The 19616-nt window shown below is 41.7% G+C and overlaps 3 protein-coding genes and 1 pseudogene across 3 annotated transcripts; 1 reads left to right on the forward strand and 3 right to left on the reverse strand.

Moving 5' to 3' along the window:
• Positions 1-138: 138 nt before the first annotated feature.
• Positions 139-5759, reverse strand: LOC110040299 (ATP-binding cassette sub-family C member 4-like). Its single transcript, XM_089277680.1, has 5 exons — positions 4581-5759; positions 3598-4168; positions 2985-3121; positions 1948-2309; positions 139-1646 (listed from the first exon to the last, which is right to left on the reverse strand). The coding sequence occupies exons 1-5, from the start codon at positions 5671-5673 to the stop codon at positions 1092-1094; spliced, it is 2718 nt and encodes a 905-aa protein (XP_089133806.1). The 5' UTR covers positions 5674-5759; the 3' UTR covers positions 139-1091.
• A 382-nt stretch (positions 5760-6141) lies between these two features.
• LOC149098646 (cystic fibrosis transmembrane conductance regulator-like) lies at positions 6142-9641 on the reverse strand. The gene is made up of 2 exons (XM_089277681.1): positions 8774-9641; positions 6142-7218 (listed from the first exon to the last, which is right to left on the reverse strand). Exons 1-2 carry the CDS (start codon positions 9287-9289, stop codon positions 6928-6930), a joined length of 807 nt encoding a protein of 268 aa, XP_089133807.1. The 5' UTR covers positions 9290-9641; the 3' UTR covers positions 6142-6927.
• A 746-nt stretch (positions 9642-10387) lies between these two features.
• On the reverse strand, positions 10388-14819 carry LOC149098647 (uncharacterized). The gene is made up of 2 exons (XM_089277679.1): positions 14718-14819; positions 10388-14251 (listed from the first exon to the last, which is right to left on the reverse strand). Exons 1-2 carry the CDS (start codon positions 14730-14732, stop codon positions 11240-11242), a joined length of 3027 nt encoding a protein of 1008 aa, XP_089133805.1. The 5' UTR covers positions 14733-14819; the 3' UTR covers positions 10388-11239.
• Positions 14820-15961: 1142 nt separating this feature from the next.
• On the forward strand, positions 15962-17739 carry LOC149098648 (ATP-binding cassette sub-family C member 4 pseudogene; annotated as a pseudogene).
• The last annotated feature ends 1877 nt before the right edge of the window (positions 17740-19616 follow it).

The following is a 19616-nucleotide window of genomic DNA, read 5'->3' on the forward strand; positions in this document are numbered from 1 at the left end:
TGCGTTAGAAGCAGCAGTTATTCCGTTTAGACTGAAGGGCTAACACGCCCTTAGCTCAAAACGTTAACTTATACTGAATCGAAGAAATACGTTAAATCTTTCTGGAATAAAACAAATAGATCAATGAGTCATAGCAAATACCCAAGAATTTCACGATAAGAATTCATACAAAAACTGCAAAAACTTAGCAAAACTGGCGGAAACACTTTGTGTTTATGGGAAAAGACAGTTATTTCATAAATTTCAATAAGGTGTATGAACTACTCAGTAAAACAGAGACGAACTAACGAATGAATGAAAAAATCAATGTCTTTCTTCGACCAAAATGGTATTAATGATGTAGAAAATGCGTGGGGACACTATAAAACCCAAAAATTACAAAGTCTAAATATTTAAATAAACTTAAAATGTTAAAATTGGACAAAATGACCAAATATTTACAACATATAGATAAATAGCTATAGAGAGTACGTAAGTTATATCGCGTTGTTTGACTAGGAAGATAATTTACAGATAGATATTTGAATCCTATTTTTTACGAGGAAGAAAGAAGAAGAAATTGAATTCTTGTAATGAAGTAATGAGTTATACAGAAATTATTCGAACTAAAACTTAAACTTGTTTTTTTGCTCAGATCTATAAAACGTAAGTTACAGACTTCTCTGGCTTAACCAGCTGAAGATCGGGCTTCCATAGGGATCGTGAATGCCGCAAGCCCTCAACAATCATTAGCACGCTTTTGTACGCGCATCGTATCCAGGCACTGCGACATAAAGTTCGCCGCAAGCCTGCACTTCTGCTCACGGTAAACACATTTAGTCATTTTAAAAGTTTAGATCTTAAAATCGACAATGATTAGATAACAAAATGACCTCATTGCCTGCCTCATCCAGACATTTTGTTATTAATTAAACTTCGTTCTAGAATGTTTATATATTCAATCTGCTTCAGAAAATAGATGAAGTAGGTCGACCAAAAGAGCTTGAACAGTGAAGTTACCGCCATTCAAATTTGGGAATGTATCACGCGTACAAAAATTTAAGAGTAAGCATATGCATATCTTTCATGGGATCCCCTATTGCATATATTGGCTAGGCTTTATGTCCATTTTGTGTCTGTACAAGACGAGCGAAGAATCCATTCTTATTTTGAAGCAAAACTTCAGGTTTGTCAAACTCAACCACTCGTCCCTGCTCTATAACCAAAACTTTATCACAGTCCATGATGGTGTTCAAGCGATGAGCGATGGTTACTACTGTGGAATCTTTAAATCTGTCGCGTATAACTTCTTGAATCAGTCTGTCTGTCTTGAAATCCACATTAGCAGTGGCTTCGTCCAGAATGATGATCTTGCTTCTTTGTAACAGCGCACGCGCTAAACAGACCAGTTGGCGCTCTCCGACACTGAAGTTGCTCCCGGACTCTCTCAACTTGTACTCCAGCTGGTCAGGTAATTGTTGCACCAGGGTCTTCAGCTGCACATCTTCCAAGGCACGCCACAAATCATGATCTTGATACAAAGAGAAAGGGTCTAGGTTCTTCCTGAGGCTGCCGCTAAAGAGGACAGGATCCTGGGTTATTACGGCCATGGACCTGCGAGACGCCTGAAGATTGAGATCCTTGATGTTCACACCATCTATAATGACCTGCCACATAAATATAGTTGGTTATTATACTACTACAATTTGTTGGTGGGCGCCTGTTATTCTATTTTCCTCAGTTTCTATTAGCAGGAGAAAGAACGGATCACGATTAAAGAAAGTATATTAATGCAATCTAATATGAGCATTATTTCGAATTATTTGTCACTCGATGATAGCGGCTCGTGACTGTATTACACTGTATCATGCGGATTTTTGTTGATGTTGGTTTTAAGAACGTGCTGCATCTGTGTTAACAGAGCGCAAGTAATGAATAGCACAGAACACGAAAAGGAACATTACTTACTTGACCCTCAGGCTCTGGCATTCGGAAAAGAGCCGCCACTAAAGACGATTTCCCAGCTCCGGTTCGACCTACAACGCCAATCTTCTCCTTCGCAGCGACATTGATGTTGATGCTTTTCAAAACTGCTGGGGCGTCTTTTAAATATGACAAAGACAAGTCGTGCAATGTTAAGCTGCCTACTGTGGGCCAGGATTCATCTGGTACTGTGTCAGTGCTGTATCCAGGCTCTGATTCAATGTTGGTGTAATTCAACACCCTCTCTACTGACGTCATATGGCTTTCTGCTTCTGAGACCATGCGAATCGCGTATTGACACACTTCTAATGATTCCATTACGAACGCCAAGGACATTCCTGCTAAGGCTAAAAATGGACATCAATCATCATTCAAATCAACAAATCGACAGAATGCAATTATCCTGACAGGTGTTCTAAGGGTACTGAATTATTTTGTACATCTGTCTCTTATGTAGCATGTGTTTTTAATGGCTTGGCTTCTTCCTGGTTTGCCGTTCCGAATAGAAATTCTTATTTACCATTTGGCGGCATCGTTTGCACCAGCCAAGCCGTGAGAAAAAGATAAAAATTTATATCTCAAAGGAATTTCCCGACCAAAATTCCGTAGTTTTTTAAAAAATGATACACGACTTAAGTAGTTGAGAACTAAAATCATTCCATAGCTGTTAGTGCCCATTAGAGCGTTTTCACATCATTATTAAATAACAAGGTTATCCATAACTAAATAATGTTGGGGACAACTTGCTAAGAAGAGTTCGACGTACGCTGCGTAAACCGAAGTGCAAGTTTTGTAAATAATCTTGTTCAGTTGTCGACAACTGTCACAGCCCGACGGGGAAAAACTACTTGTTTTAAAATAAAACTGCATAGTTATCGTTGACTAGCTCTCTGGTCTTTATGTTACTCTTTTACGGCTGTGTGAAAGTAGAAAAAAAATCAACGTACTCTCAGATATTAAATAAACACAGCAGTAAAGGTGAAAGAGAATACTGCAAATTTGTTCTTGGCAGTTTTGACTACCTGGGCTTTGAGTTGCGACTAGGGCTCCAGCTGACACTGACGTAAAAAGAAAGATACTGATAATATCTCCTCTGATAGCAAGCCAACGTGTTGATGCCTTGAGCATTATCGATGCTGGAGTGTTCTTATCTAAGAAACTAAAAAACAACAGATGTTAGTGACTGCACTAGGAAGGTCGTGTATATATACCGCTAACTTGATGAATCAACAAAAAATCAGCTTGAAGCGAGAATAATTAACGTTTTTTGTCGGATTAGGTCTAGAATAATTCATAGGAAGCATTGGTCTCGATCACTCTGTTCTTTTCAGTCGCATAATGCTTTCCCAATTCATAAAAGGTGTGGAGTTCGTTTGTAGTCTATGCACTAAGCCTAGCCCAGGTGAACAATACTATATCTAACCAAATTGCATCAGACATGGTATCATTACATTGTGTTTATGGTTAGGCAAGACATTTTAGTTTGTTTTCTCTTTGTCTTGATAATACTCGAGCCCCTGCAATATCGTAAAATTTCGGTTGTAAGAATATTCATTGCACCTCAATACTGAATTGGTGGTCAGCAACTTGGCACAATCCATGATACCCAAAACTGAATGTAGATATGTGACCAACCTATAAAGTCTGTGAAGAAAACTATTCTCCATCTCCGAGGAGCGAATTACTTCCAATCCTGCCACAGTGTCAGCGATACAGGAATACACTGGACTGCACGTCATTGAATCTAGTCTCCTTATTTCCCGGGCGGATTTCATGAAGTATTTGGTCAAGTAAATATATAGCGAGGCCAAAGGTGCACAAGTGATGACTAGCCATACGTTTGCGACCGCTGAGAGAATGGTAGCGGCGAAAAAATACAGCAGCAGTTTGATAGCAAAAAGGAGTTGCCCTGGAAGTAAATCGTCCATGCAACCAATATCTTTAGAGAAGCGATTTAGGATGCGACCAACTGGATTTGTGTCAAAGAATAGAACTGATGCTTTCATAACTGTGGTTGTCATCTGGTCATGGAGGTTTTCCGACGCCCTCAAAGCCGCGAGGTAGAAACAGAAGGAGGATGCTATCGTAAGAAGCAAGGATACCAAAGCAATAGATCCGTACACCACAAGGTTAATGTTTTTTTTCTGTTGTTCAGATGGCATCTCAGTCATCCGGGACAGCCACCAATAGGGTGCAATCCAGGACACTATGTATATGAGAAAGCAATAAAATTATTGTTCATAACGTTAGTATCAAGATCTTAAAATTAACAAGTTGTTAGTAATAAATTTATTATGGGTTGTTGACCAAGCGTGTTCAGTCAAGAACGCTAGGCATCGGCTGATATGAGATCTTTTTCTTCCTTTCTTGCTCAGTCACGTAAATGAAAAGTGAACTAGGACAACATTCAGCCTTCTTGAACGAAAAAGCTTGGTCAAAGAAGGATTATGTAGCAGTACTGCGGCAATCTCGAGTAAGCCAGGTGGCCTAAACGTTAGCAGGATTTGAGATGTCTCCGGCCAAGGCTTGACCGATCGTCGAGTGCACTAACTCTGAGATCCCATGTGCTTAACTAAACGCTTGTATAAAAAAACAAGTCATTTCGAGAATCTACTTACACTGAACAACAACGAAGAATACAGCAAGGGTGACTATCGAAACAGTTGGCAGAGCAGCTCTAAGATATTTCCAATACACCCACCACTTGACGGTTCCAACCATTCTGTCCTCGTCTTCTTCTTCGAGATCTATTCTTTCATTCTGTTTTTCGACATTAAACGATCTAATTGTTTCGTACTCGCAATTGTCTTCCCCATGTTGTTTATCCTGTTCGCATCTCTCGTCATTGACCTGGCTTCCTGTCACTTGCTTTTGTCTCTCCAATCCATCGTATGTTCCCTCGTACACAACCAAGCCCCTCTCTAGCATGACAACATAATCTGCCTGTTTCAGAAATTGCAACTGGTGAGTGACCAGAATACGTATTCGTCTGTCCAAGAATTCCTTGACGCATCTGTCAAACAAATGTTTACCGACTTTGGCATCCACTGCACTAAGAGGATCATCCAATAGGTAGATATCAGCATCTGCATAAATTGTGCGTGCCAGACTAACACGTGCTCGCTGACCACCACTGAGGATCACTCCACGTTGTCCAATCTCGGTTAAGTCACCTTTTGGAAAACGTGATATATCAACTGTCAAGTCGCATGCTTGAATAATTTCAAAATACTTTTGTTCAACAAAAGTCTTTCCGAATAGAATGTTCTCTCGCATTGTTCCAGAAAATACCCAAGGTGTCTGGGAGACGTAAGCAATTTTCCCGAGGCAGGAGGTTTGACCAGCTGACACTGGAAGTTCCTCTAGGATGCTCATCAACAAAGATGTTTTGCCACTTCCAACAGGCCCTGTTATTCCCACAAGCTGTCCACTGGTAGCTTTCAGTGAGACGTTTTTTAAGGTGGGACGTTCCAGCAGCTGGTCCCAAGAACACGAGATGCACTCGAGGACAATCTGGAATGGGGTGTGCTGAGGTGTCTCTTCCAATTTACGAGCACTTAGCAAAACTGGTTTACTGGACCTAAAGCTCTCAATTCTAACAGAATGATGTTTGTATTTTCTTTTTCTAAAGTAAACCTTGATCTTTTTTGGATGCTGCCCTTGGCTTGTTAATATTGAATCAATAGATTCGGTTTCAAGAAACCCCTGCATCCTGTTGCACGCGGTTTTTGCATCTGCGATATAGCGGAGAGATTCTGCAATAAACAGAGTCACATTTAATTTAATGTTGGCTAAGGCTGAAAGCAATGTAAAAACTTGTACTGGTGTCAGTGATATTCCTGTGAGAACAAGAGCCGTGACTGAAATGAGGCCTGCAATTGCAGAGCTCGTGAAGAACAATGCGTAGATACTGGAAATGATGAATCCCCTGAGGCGGATGAAAGAGATTTCTTTCCTACAACAGAAGTTAAGTAAAAAATGGTTTGATCACACAAGGCTCTGAGACAATAATAACAGCCATTGATAAAATCTTGATCGACTGTCATTGACCGTTTTAAAACAATGAAATAAATCTCGTATTTCAAGATGGTATTACTGTAGCATATTACATATTAAAACTTTAAACAACACTTCTTGGGGTACTTTTCTAAATTAAAAAGGGAACAATATGAGGCCAAGTATACCACATTTCGAGTCAGGAGTCTAAATAATTCATAAAGAGGTAAGAGGCCCGTTGTGTAACGGTATTTGTTTTACTGAAGTCGTTGTAAGACTGACTAGTAATCTAGGATATATTCCCTTTGGCTCGCCAGCCAATCCCACTACACCCAAAACCATACGGTTTTCAAGTAGAATCCGAATCCCGCTCGGGATACCAAAGTTTTATTTTATTTTATTTCAGTGTGTCGAAAGCCGCTTGTAAGTTATTTACGTCTTTCTATTATTGTTTCTAAGACTTTTCTTGCTCAAATAGTTTATATTGTACTTGTTACGTAAACGGAATTGTCGGAGAGGAGCCATCACACACAAATGTCCCGAAGGAAAAATGACCCTTGGATTGAGCGCGTCCTATCTACTCACATCAATAAGTTGCCACGTACCCAGCGAAGTTGTCCCGATGGTGTAGTGGATGTCACGTCCGACTAGTATGCGGGGAGACGAGCTCTCGAATCCTGTTCGAGACACGAAGTTTTTCTTTCATTTCAGAGACGTGTGTTGGAAGTCGTTTGTAAGTTATTAACGTCTTTTTATCATTAATACGGTTTTTGAAGAATAAGAACACGTGTAATAGCTCCGTTATTTTAATTTATAAACTAATTTACTCGTTGGCTGGCTCGTCTAGGTGTAAGTACAATGATCATCATAATGAATCACCGGCACTAACCTTATTCTTGCAACTCTGAAGTTCCATTCCCAGGCGTACATCTTCATAGCTCGAATTCCCTTAGTAATCTCTTCTATTAACTACAATCGTTTATTGATTAGTTCTGCAGCATTTCTGCGCAACTGCCCAGCTTTTTTGGCTGCAATCGATCCATAGGCAAACACAATAACAAGGAAAGAAGTTCCAATCAACCCTTGCCAGGAGCCTACCATCCAAACAATTGCCAAGGAGATTGCGATGTCTAGTGGAGAAAATAAAATGGCCAGAAGTGGAACGCCTAGTAGTTCGATGGTTTTAGCGTCGTTGGAAACAATATTGATAATATTTCCTTGCATTACGTTTCCTAATGCTCGTCGGTTTAGAGTGAGGAACTAAAAATTAAACAAAACAAGAGCATGTCATAAACCTTATCATAAAATAACCTTATAGTGACTAACTTACATCACGGTGGGCACAGAGAGCGCAAAATGTGGCCGCGAAATCCGTTTTCAAAATGGCGGGAAGTTTTTACCCCTTGGGGGTGGGGGTTAAACTGCTTTCTTTTTGTTATGTAAATCATTAACTTTGAGCCCATTGCACTAATAGGTAAGCGGATACTGCCATCTGCCACAAATGGTCGTCGCCAAAAATAGCTTCAAGCTTTTAGCTTTCAAACGGTACCAAACTTGTGTGGTTTTTTTCTGTTTAACTCGACGAAAAAGATCTTGCTGCTTAAGTTATTGTGAAAACTACTCTTCCTCTTGTTATGTCTTATTTTTTTGTGCATTTTCGATTTCAAAAGGCTTTTGCGTGGATCATTATTCAGTGGCAAATTTGAATGTTCTGGGAAAAGCAATTCCTGAAGAAGAAACCTCTGTTTTTTATTTGTTAAAATCTGTTATTACACACCGATATTTAGTCATTTTATAATTAAGGTTACTTGCTCGATAGGTACCTCTGTGAAGCAGTTCTGGGTGACAGTTCTTGGGAGGAAAGTTCAGCCTCAGGCGTTCTTTAGCTTATCAATGCGATATGTTCTCGAACAGAGGAAAGATAAACAGATAAGTAAACACTATCTAATACCTGCACGAGGATGCCTATGCCGAAGAAAAAGGTGTACGCAAGATTCAATGTTGGAGTTATGATGAGGGGGCTGAAAGAGCTACGAGAAAGAAATGCCCTTGAACATGAAAAAGTTTTGACAGCAGCGCGAGATCTAAATCTTAAGAAAGCTAAAGTACGAAGACTTGAGTAAGAGGTAAAAGGTTTTTTATTTTGGTTTTGTTAGATTCAGCTTATACTGTACATGTTTAAATAACTGCCTCTCGAACTGCATCCTTCGAAAGGTTACTTACCGCCATATTGAAATTTGTTTTCAGTGCGTTGGGCAACCGCTGACATTACGCACTGCCGACCCCCGCCACATTTTGAGTCCTCTGTGCCCTCCGTGCATTGTCTGCCTTATAAGCTTTGCTGCCGATTATCAGGCAAATTGACAATAAAATATCAGGAAGCAGGAAGAAAGAAAAAGAGAAAAAGGTGGAGAGAGAGGAAAAATAAACAAGGGGAGGAAATGACGAGAAAGATGCAAAAGGAAGAAGGAGAAGGGAAATGGAGGAAGGAGCAGGGAAAGGAGTAAGAGGATGGTGGAAGAGTACGGACAAGGAGCAGGAACAAAGGGGAGGGAGGAAAAGAGTGGGAAAGAATGGGAAGGGAGACAGGAGAATGTTTTGGGAGAACGAAGTGGGAGAAGAGACTGAGGATGGAGAAGGAGTAGGGAGAAAGAGGACGGAAGTAAAGAAACGAAGAAAAGGAAAGGTAGGGAAGGAGGAGGTGGAGACGTAGGTGGAGGAGGAGGAGATCGAGAAGGAGAAGGAGAAGTAGGAGCAGGAGCAGGATAGAAGAATTAGAAATTATAGAGTTGGGTGTAAATGATGAATTACTCACCTTCTTATAAACAAAACCAATTACTGCAACTTTCAAACGAATCGCTGTCACTTCCACTTTAAATATCCAGTGCATGTTGCAAAACATCCTTACACTGGAGGTTAAAGCAATGCTAATAACAAAGCTTAGCGTTGTCGAGTAACTTGCTTTTGAAGCTGTTGAAATACTTCTTAGAAAAAACCACAACATCAAAGGCAAAGAGTTAGATGACAGTGAGTATAATATCCTAATCAATACTACTGTCACATAGTCTCGGCAGGAAATAACTCTCATCATGGCCCTCCACAGGCGAGGCTTTGTTCGGTTCTGTTCAGACGCTCTTTTCTCTGCCAGCCATTCCCTCTCCAAGTCAGCCACCAACCTTTCTGCTTGATTTGAAGTTTCCACCGGGAACAAGTGTTTCTCTTCTAATGGCTGCTTGCTTCCAAGTTTAAGAACATTGTTCATCCAGGAAAAGGTCAACAAAGAAAGGAAACCTGCCTTCTCTCTTGGATTCCGCAGAGGGGTACCTTCCATCACTCACTATTTCTGACCTAATGCAGAAAAGCTATTAATGTGAAAAACAAAAAAAAGCAATGTAAATACAACACCCGAATTTAAGAGCACCACTCAACCAAGAGGGATGCCAGCATCGAGAAAACTGAGATTATGGACTAAAGTACCTTCCATCATTTACTTTCACGTGATCATCACAGAAATCACCTTTCGAAGACAAGGGTTGTGATACATTGTTACGTCGGCAAAAATGGAAGGAAAAAAAGATGTTCCATGATAGCTATGTGTAGCACACAGACTAAAACTTAACCTTATTGTATTTTTCTGCTTACACTATGTTCCGTCGCAAGTTTATCACACTTTTTAACGAGAACAATAAACACTTAAAGATTAAAAAGGTCTGAAACGTCCGCCAATGTAGGTGTTAGTGAAAACTTAAGTGTCATTGTCAGTAAGGACCAGGCAGGGTCCACGGATCGAGGTCGGCCGATTCCGTCCAAACTTTCAGCATTTTTCCTCTATCAGATAAGATAACGACCGGTGGTATTTTTAGTAAGATAAAATAAATTTCATAGAATTTAGACCACCCCCCTAGTTTTTGGTGCTATTTTGGCCACGTGAGACGGGAAATTTGGGTAAACTTCCATGAATGATTTTACGTTTTTCGCATTAACCTTATTCATTTATACGAACTGTACATACTTCCCAGCCTATAAACAGCTCATGTCTCCAATATAAACGAATTTGGTTAAAAATAACTTACTTTGGAGTGGTTCCAAATATCATCACTTAGAGGCTATCGTAAATAAGAAGAATTTTGGCAATTTTCAAAGCTGGTTTTCTCTAAAGTGCGGCAGTTTATTTCCAGATCAAAACTAGTTTTTATTAGTCTGTCTTAGAGTCTTTACAAATACGCAAACTCTCATTTGGCAAGTTAAAATCCTGTCGCGTGAGCTCTCTCGCGACTTTAACCTAATTTCCTAATTTGCATAATTGTAGTTTTTCCGGGAAAAATTTCCTCTAGATTTGCGACATGTTAGAGGCGTTTATTGGCTTTTTTACTATGACTAAGAGAAAAATATAACTTTTTCAGATAAGTGGCTATACTTCAACCGCGTATTTTGTCATTTGGTGGGTCAAAATCCCCTCCCGTAAGCTTTCTTCAAATTTGACTAATTTGCATGTTGTCGATTTTTCCCCGGAAAACTTCGCGTATTTGTTGATATTACATACAAGCGATGATGACCCTACACCTAATGAAACAAATTTTATTTAAGTTCTTGTTTTTGAAACTATTGTTGTTTCGATCTTGCAGACGTTGACAGTCCACAAGGAACATGACAGTTCGCGAATCGAATTCTGTCATTTTAATAACCACGGACATGCAAATTAGTATGCCAGACAGACTCAAGATTGTGTTTTGTAAGTTAGTGAACAGTTTTGGAGACTTCCAGAGTTATTTTTTCACTACATGTGATGGGAGGTGAACAAGTTGCCGAAATGACAGTCAATTCGGTGGAAGAGGAAATGTAATTCGAACATTAAGTAACATGGCTGTGCAAATTAGTGAGTCGAAACTTAATACACTGTTACGTAATAGATTCCTGGCTGGGAAAGTGACAAAACGTTACTAAAGCTGAGCAATCCGTGTTTATTGCTGCTGAAATCTTCGTCCTATTTCTTTAAGCACAGCTTTTTCGTCGATGAAGAAAACCCGGATTGGTTTTATCCATGATAGCATTTAAGTATGGCAACGGACAGCTGGCGTTTAGCAATGCGTAAAAATCCTTGCAGTTTTCGTTTTACTGTGTTTACCATAGCATTCATTCAGTTTTCAGTCTTATATTGTTTACAATTTTACAAGTATTTATAAACCCTGTTATGTAAGGGTCCCTGCACTTATCTAAAAGGCCCCAATAGAGAAGATGGGGGTAGAAGCAATGAGATCCTCCCTACTAAAACCATGTGACGTTATTTTTGAAAACACGCGCAACTCTCAGAAAATTTTTCAATGGCCTCGACGAAAGTCTTTTTTCTTGACAGCGGTCCACTTGTCGTCAAGTGTAGCTGATTGCAGATTTCTTTCAGAACTGCCAGTTTGAGTGAGTCAAGGTTCTTGTTCTTTACAAGTTCGCAGATATTGCTATCACCCACGATGATTGGATGGCTTGGTTTACCCATATCATCCATCACCAAACTTCTAAGGGTGTCAAGGGCCATTTCCGACTCTGCGGCCTCGATGTCTTCCTCAGGGATTTCCTCCGCATCAATACCCCTATGACGCAGCGCCGCTGTCTGACGTGAAAACAGGCTGCTGATTTGCTGCGCAGTCCTCCACTCTTCGGGCTTAGACGTGAGCTCTCCGTCTTCATTTCTGAGGGTCTTCATCTCCCTCGCTACCTGCACAGGATCGGCCTTGTTTCCAGTTCTTGCACCCTCTTCAAATTTCTTCATCAAGAAGGCCTTGACGTTATCAGTCATTCTGGTGGGTCGTTTTGTTATCTTCAGAGCCCACCCCAATGGTCTAGGGTCATATCCTCTGACAGTGCTGCCATTATCCTCACCTTGCGATGAGGTTGATGGCACATCCGGAGCAAACGTCACCCCCGTCGTAATTCCCGCCCATTTCCTCCTAACGCGGTCATACATGGACTCGCAGTCCACCTCAAGACGGTGCTTGCCCGTGTCCATATGGGTGTCTGCCTCTGCTTGGGTCTTGAACGTGAGGACGCATCCAGTCTCTTGGCAAGAGTAGATCTCGGACTGGTTCCTGACGCTCTCACCCACACTTCCCCTGTGTGTAGCTTGACCAAATGGCTTTATCACCCTTAGCCCAGTATCTCCTTGTGGTGTAACTCCAAGACCACTATAGGGGATGAGGCGTCCAGGGCCGATGTCGTACGCTTTCCACACACGGACGCCACACTCCTCATACTGGAAATTGTTCAACACGCTAATACCTGGTATCTTGCCATCTTTGTTTCTCTCCCTGGTCGTGTCCACCTCGACGACCGCTGCTCTGCACCCTTTGATACCACCATTTGATTCTAGTGCTGTTTTCATATCCTCAGCAGTGACGACGTCGTGCCTCTCGTTAACCCAGCGCTTTATGTGTGCCTTCATAGCAGCAGTCTTCCTATCGCAGATGTCCTTACCAGCCTGTGGCTCTGAGAAATCATATCGCACTGGCCTGACACCGGTTCTCACCCCCAATTCTCTAAGACTTAGCAACAGATGCCCATTGTGGTAACATCCAGCGTTATCTGATCGGAGGTAGGCTGTTGTCACAACTGGATACTCCTGTTTGACTTTGTGCAGCAAGTCCTCTATGATTGAAAGAACGGCAAAGCTATTTTGGGAGCAGTTGTTGAAAATGTGTACAAAACACTCGACTTCATGCTTGCTCTCCACTGTTGTTCTAGTGATTACTGCGCTGATATGCCAGCTTCTTCCCCTCTTGCCAAAAAAATCACTCATCTGTTCTCTGTATTGCACAGGCAGAAACTTCATGGCCCAGTCCATTATGACAAGACACGAGTTCTCGTCTAACTTCTGGAGGATATGTTGCTTGGCTTCGTCCTGGTTACTTGACCGTAGCAAGTGAGCCTTCCAAGCCTGTATGTTGCGCACACAATCTGTGTACTCAAACCTCAGCCTACCCCTCTCCTCTTCTGTCATGTCCGCTTTGTCTTGCATCTCTGCCACCTCTCTCAGTACTCCTTCCAGACTCTCACAGCGCTCACATTCGTAGCAGTGTTGGTGATCACATTCGCTCCTAAACTCCCATGCACTACTGTCACTTAGTGCGTGGACCGTGCAGTGATCACCACAATGTTCACCTCGTCCGATATGTGTCTTGAAATCATTCTTCAAGTACCTTTTTCCATCCTTTAGTAATTTCTGAGTGGCAGTCACGCTGATGCCCTGATCTGCTAAGCCCTCCAACATCAAAAATACCTGGTCAAATGCCTCTGTACTCTCTGCAGTGGTGTTGTCAAGTCCCTGAAGGGATTTCTGCATAGAGGCCGAACACACCTCAATCATTCGGTAGAGAGAACGCTGGCTCGCTGGCTCGAACTCTTGTTCTTTACAATAGTCTAAATATTGTCTGATGATGCGTGAAGGGATGACGGTCCTTATGACCGCTGGTATGATAATCTTCTCTCCCGAGTCAAGCTTGAGAGTTTTTGTCCCGAACGCCACGTCCTGGACAAATTCTGGTCTGGAGATATATTCAATGAAATGATCCACCTTTTCGTGCTCAATTCTTGTACGGAAACTAGGAATTTCGGGGAGTGGTTGGCCCTTTCCGGCTTCTGTTGCATGCTGGCGAGCTTGATCAATGCGCCATTTGGAGAGCCCAGGGATCATCTCTTGAAGCTCAGCTCTTGAAAAGTCGTCTGCAAAGAGGGAAAGGATCTGCCGCTTTGTTTGCCAATGACCTGCTTGTCCATAGGCCTTGACTAAAATGTCGACAAGACCAGAGTTGGGATCAAAACGCTTGCGCTTGCCTTGGTTGTCTCTGTTTGGATCCAAAAGTGCCTCCGTTTGTAACGCCTTCCAAACCAATTCTTCTTGGCCGGGAGTGATGACTGACAATGAGGTCGCTATAGTCTCTTTAGCTTTGCGGATGTAATATCGCTGCTGGGTGTCAGAGACGTCGTCCCAGGTCGTGTTCAGGGTGGACATTACAGGGCTGTACCGGCCACCTGAGATGCTGTGGACAGCGTCGTTTAATTTCTGCCGTTTGCTGTTTTGTTCCTCCATCTCGTCAACCCATATGCTAATCTCTTCTTCTGGTATCGGGGCTTGGGACGAATGGGACTGCAAAGAGACTGTTTCTGACCCCTCACCAGTGCTTGAGACCTCTGCACACACCGTGGCTGGCATTATGCTCTCCTCACAAACAGTAATGACAGAGAAAGTGGCGGAATCAGACTCCTCGATATCGTCTCCAATCCCCAAGGTGTCTGAGTAAGGATCCTGAAGCATAATAAAATGGATTAGCAAATTATGAACAAGATTATTAGTAATTCCTCAAAGATCTCCAATACATGTAACTGTGGAAACTCTATATGTGTTTCCTAGCCGATGCCAAAGGGCTTCCTCGCATTTTTGTTCTTGTTGGTGTCTTCAAGCACTGGTCATTATTTAAGAGCGGTTGAATCTTAGTTAGGACTGGGACCAAGTTGCCATTCAGAAACCGTTCTCGACGCGTGATCGGAAAACTCGGATAAACCGCTATCTTTATAACTAGGTCCAAAGCCTCTCGGAAATCGACCACGCCTAAACGATTCAAAACGGACACCCATTGAAGAAAAGACAGGAAAACCAACAAAGATACCTTTTATTCATGTTGCCAGTCGTTATAGATATCAGGGCACCTGTGGGGCACATCAAAAAATCCTCTGATTACTAAGCTATGAATGGGCAATGTGCAGTAGCTTACCTGCTCTCCAGACATGAAACAGCGAGCCTTACGGGATTTGTAGTGTGCTCCGCGGCAGTTGGAACACACAGCTGTCAATAAAAATGATAATGATAAATAGATTAACAACACTGACCACAATCACCATCACGATCACCATCAACGTGAGTCACCCTTACCGTCACCGTAACCATCGTCATCATGGTCATCGTCATCGTACCCAGCTTAACTAAGGACGGCTGCCCAGTCTTATTAACCCATTAAGGTTATTTCGGGCAGCCATGTACTCTTTTTATTTTAACTTAGTTTTGTTCATTTAATTTCTAGCTGAGTGCAAATAAAGTTGTTGTTGTTGTTGTCAATCTGGTTTGTGCACTTACGCAACACCAAATTAAAGTGCTGTAATTTCCTTTCATGACAGCCAAAGGAAGGAAGGCGAGTGAAATAATGGGCGGTGGGCGTCCCTTGCAGCCCCACCCACCTTCCCATTCCCTCTAGGCCCCCTCCTGGTTTCCCTCCTGGTTCCCCTCCTCCCCATTCTCTCCCATTTGAAGTCATTTTGCAGGCAGGGTGCCTGATTAGCAAATTACCACTTCAGTCCACCTCGAAGCACTACCATAACGCCCCACCCCCTCCCTCCCTTTTTCAGAAAAAGTTATAAGGATACGAGACAATATAACAGAATCGAGCAATGCCTTTGTTTATTTAAACGAGTCGACTAAAAGCTAACAGCTCGTTCAAACACAAAAAACAATGGCATGGGATTACGTCTGGCTTCCTTCCCTTGGCATATTCCAATAAAAATTAAAATTTATGTACTGACCATATGAACAAGCACAAAGTAAAATACGCACCTTCGAAATAAAGTTTTCGTTTGTATTTACCAGTCAAGCCCACCCCGCAATTCTGAGGATTATGGCTGCGGTCTGGCTGCACTCAGTTTGTACTTACCCGAGCCGATGGGAACTGTGGCATGGTGAAATTGATAAATTTCGTCCGACAAGGTGGCGTTTACGCGGCGCGGTTTCATTATAGTTTTCCGCGGTTCTCGATGACTTGGATACGAGCATGTGTTGCTCTTTCTGCCAGCCCAGTCTGTAGTTAATTTTTTTCTATGTCTCGGGCATATTGTCATTGATGTTTTCTCGTCTTCGGTTGCAACAAAGTATCCAGCTCTATTCAGGATCAGGTCAACCTCATTAACGTTTTCGTCTCCGGTTCGCTGTTGCCTTGAGCTCACTCCCAGGCTTAGTAGATGTGCAGTAATGTCTAGCTTACATGCCAACAGGGGTACAATCTGCGACCCCGTGCCCTCCAAACTACAGGCAGAATCAGGAGAACTGAACGAGCAAGTCAAACTAACATTCATATTGCAAACGGCAACATCTGCTAAATTGGATCAGTGTAAAGAATCGACTACAGCTGTCTGCAGATGATAAGATAAGGAATGGAAAATTATCCTTCCTGACGGTGTACTTCTACCAAAAATTAGAACCGCTCAATATTTTAAAGAGTTTGACAAAATGCTCCGGTGCAGTATACTATACAAAGCCACTGTACTAATCTGAAAAAGAAATGTGTTGCTCTTAGTCTTAAGTACCTGGAATGCGTCGCAAATTAGTCAAGCGTGAAATATTTCCGGGAAAAACTACAATTATGCAAATTAGGAAATTAGGTTAAAGTCGTGAGAAAGCTCACGCGACAGGATTTTAATTTGCCAAATGAGAGTTTGCGTATTTTGAAAGACTTTAGGACAGACTAATAAGAAATACTTTTGATCTGGAAATAAACTGCCGCACTTTAGAGAAAACCAGCTTTAAAAATTGCCAAAATTCTTCTTACCCACGATAGCCACGAAGTGATGATATTTGGAAGCGCTCCAAAGTAAGTTATTTTTAGCCAAATTCGTTTATGTTGGAGATATGAGCTGTTTATAGGCTGGGAAGTATGTACAGTTCGTGTAAATGAATAAGGCTAATGCGAAAAACGTAAAATCATTCGTGGAAGTTTACCCAAACTTCCCTTCTCACGTGACCAAAATAGCACCAAAAACTAGGGGGTGGTCTAAATTCTATGAAATTTATTTTATCTTACTAAAAATACCACCGGTCGTTATCTTATCTGATAGGGAAAAAATGCTGAGAGTTTGGAGGGAATCGGCCGACCTCGATCCGTGGACCCTGCCTGGTCCCTAGTGACAATGACACTTAACACATCAAGATTAAAACAAAAGAGAAAAACAATACATCAATATCCTACATGCACCCAAGCCGGACACATAAACCCAGAAAACCTTCAAAAATAAAAATAAACGTCATATGACCTTTTCCATAGAAACGGTCCGTATTGCAAACTCCGGCCTTACCAAGGAAGAGCCAATCAGAACGCTCAGATTTACCTGAGGACTGCCTTGCCTGATAAGAATAAACATAGCTAAGTCAATCAGCCACAGCTCATCCTGACTCACATTTCTTCATTCACTGTACAGGTCATTATAGGTGGTGTGAACATCAAGGATCTCAATCTTCAGGCGTCTCGCAGGTCCATGGCCGTAATAACCCAGGATCCTGTCCTCTTTAGCGGCAGTCTCAGGTAGAACCTAGACCCTTTCTCTTTGTATCAAGATCATGATTTGTGGCGTGCTTTGGAAGATGTGCAGCTGAAGACCCTGGTGCAACAATTACCTGACCAGCTGGAGTACAAGTTGAGAGAGTCCGGGAGCAACTTCAGTGTCGGAGAGCGCCAATTGGTCTGTTTAGCGCGGGCGCTGTTACAAAGAAGCAAGATCATCATTCTGGACGAAGCCACTGCTAATGTGGATTTCAAGACAGACAGACTGATTCAAGAAGTTATACGCAACAGATTTAAAGATTCCACAGTAGTAACCATCGCTCATCGCTTGAACACCATCATGGACTATGATAAAGTGTTGGTTATGGAGCAGGGACGAGTGGTTGAGTTTGACAAACCTGAAGTTTTGCTTCAAAATAAGAATGGATACTTGGCTCGTCTTGTTCAGGCTTCTAACTCAGCTTGCCCTTAAAACATTAGTCTTTAAACCCGCTAAGACGGGAAGAAAACGGAATTTATTTCTAGATACAAACAAGATCAGGCTTGGGTTAATACCCCATATATGCCTTATACCTAAAGTAAGGTTTAGTTCTGCCGGCGTCAAGGTAACTTTCGCGAGAGCTATCTTAACCTTTAGCTTTATAACCGGACTTAACCCCAGAAATTCGTCGTTCTCGCTAGAACTACCTCCGCAAAACGAATTTTTCCTCCGCTGTGATTGTGCAGTTAAGACTTCAAACGAGCTTGGAGATTTTTGTTTCAGGACGCGTGGTTCGCCATTTTTTGGTCTAATTGTATCCTCCACGTCTTACCCACGCAACGCGTGAGTAACATCCGCGGCAGAACTCGGTACCATGTCTAAAAATAACTTAAGAGGGATTACCTTGGGTATAAGGCTTAGATAGGGGTTTTACACTTTTACCTTGATATTTTGTTGCAAGATCTTATCAGCAGTAAACTAAGTATCTTATGCAGGCTGGAGGTAACTATAGCAAAAGGTACTGAAAAATATCTTCAACAAACGTGAACGAACGGCTGAGTCATCTAAGAGTTTTAAGGATTAACTTAATCTAAGGTTCTAGAAAATGATTCAGGGTACCTCCTAGAAATGCGTCAGGGTTCAATTTTCTCTGTATGGGATATGTTTTTTCTTTCTGACACCAATCTGCGTAAACAACTATTTTGAGGCTTAAAAAGTTGAACTGTTTAAATAAATTGATCTCATAAGCATTTTGCTTATTGAGTTTGTTAGATTTGAGACAAAGCAATGGTTTCCTACCTTGAAATAATTTTAATACTAATTTTGTGTTCGGTTTAGTCTCCCTCGACTGCGGACTGAGAGTCAATTTCTAAAAAAGAAACGGCTTTTTCTTTCTTGTTCCTGCTTCTCGTACCTGTTCACAGTCTCGAGAAGACTTTTTTTGTACCTTATCTTTCGTCCAGTCACGTAAAATATTATGTAAATTCTGAAAATATTCTGGAAAATGTTTGCTATAATGACGTCATCTATGCACCTGTCCTTTGATAGATCATAGATGAGAACCAATCAAAATGCTAGAATAATTTGACTTATTACATAAGACATGAATAAAAAATTGGTTCATGCTTAGCGTGCGTATATCGAGTTATGGATACCCCCGGGAAGTTTGGAGAGCACGAAAGAAGCGTAAGAGCATGGAGCAACTCTAGCTTCTTGAGTGCTCTCCAAATCTCCCAAGTGCATCAATAACTCGATACATGCACAGCTAAGAGCATGAACCAATTCTTTTATAACATGACAACAACAACTTGGACGCTTAAACATGTTTTGTTTGTGATTGACTACAAAGTTCTCACGTCGCACGGTGAAGGAAAACAAAGGTCATTAGGATCCCAACACGCCACAATTAGTTAAGCACAGTTTTATCAAAAACGCTTATCCTTGTTTCTAAAATTGTCAAAGAAAAATTCGCTTCGTCGAATTAATTGTAATGAAAATGTAGGCAAACAAAGTCAAAAATACTCAATGAAAATGTGAACAAACAAAGTAAAAATACTCAAGTTTAAGTAAATATCTTAGCTTGGCAAAAGTCTAAGGCTCGAAGTAGGGTTTGGATTGCTCAGAAAGATCTTCACATCGCCGAAACTAAAACAAAAGAAACTTGCTCTAAACGACGGAAATTCTACAGCTAAATTGAAACTGCACACGTCATCTTATATACGCACGGCCGTGCGTACATGGAGATTTCGTATATGAGACACCCTTGCAAATATGGCGGACCCCTCGGTCATCGCCCGGGACGAGTTGCATGAAAGTGAGGCTAGTTGGGCCTCGGTGTTTTGTTCCAGAAAAGTCTTGCTTCGTCGACG

This window comes from Orbicella faveolata, unplaced genomic scaffold (genome assembly GCF_042242905.1).
Source record: "Orbicella faveolata isolate gen_17 unplaced genomic scaffold, um_ofav_v1 contig_46, whole genome shotgun sequence".
Lineage (NCBI taxonomy): Eukaryota > Metazoa > Cnidaria > Anthozoa > Scleractinia > Merulinidae > Orbicella > Orbicella faveolata.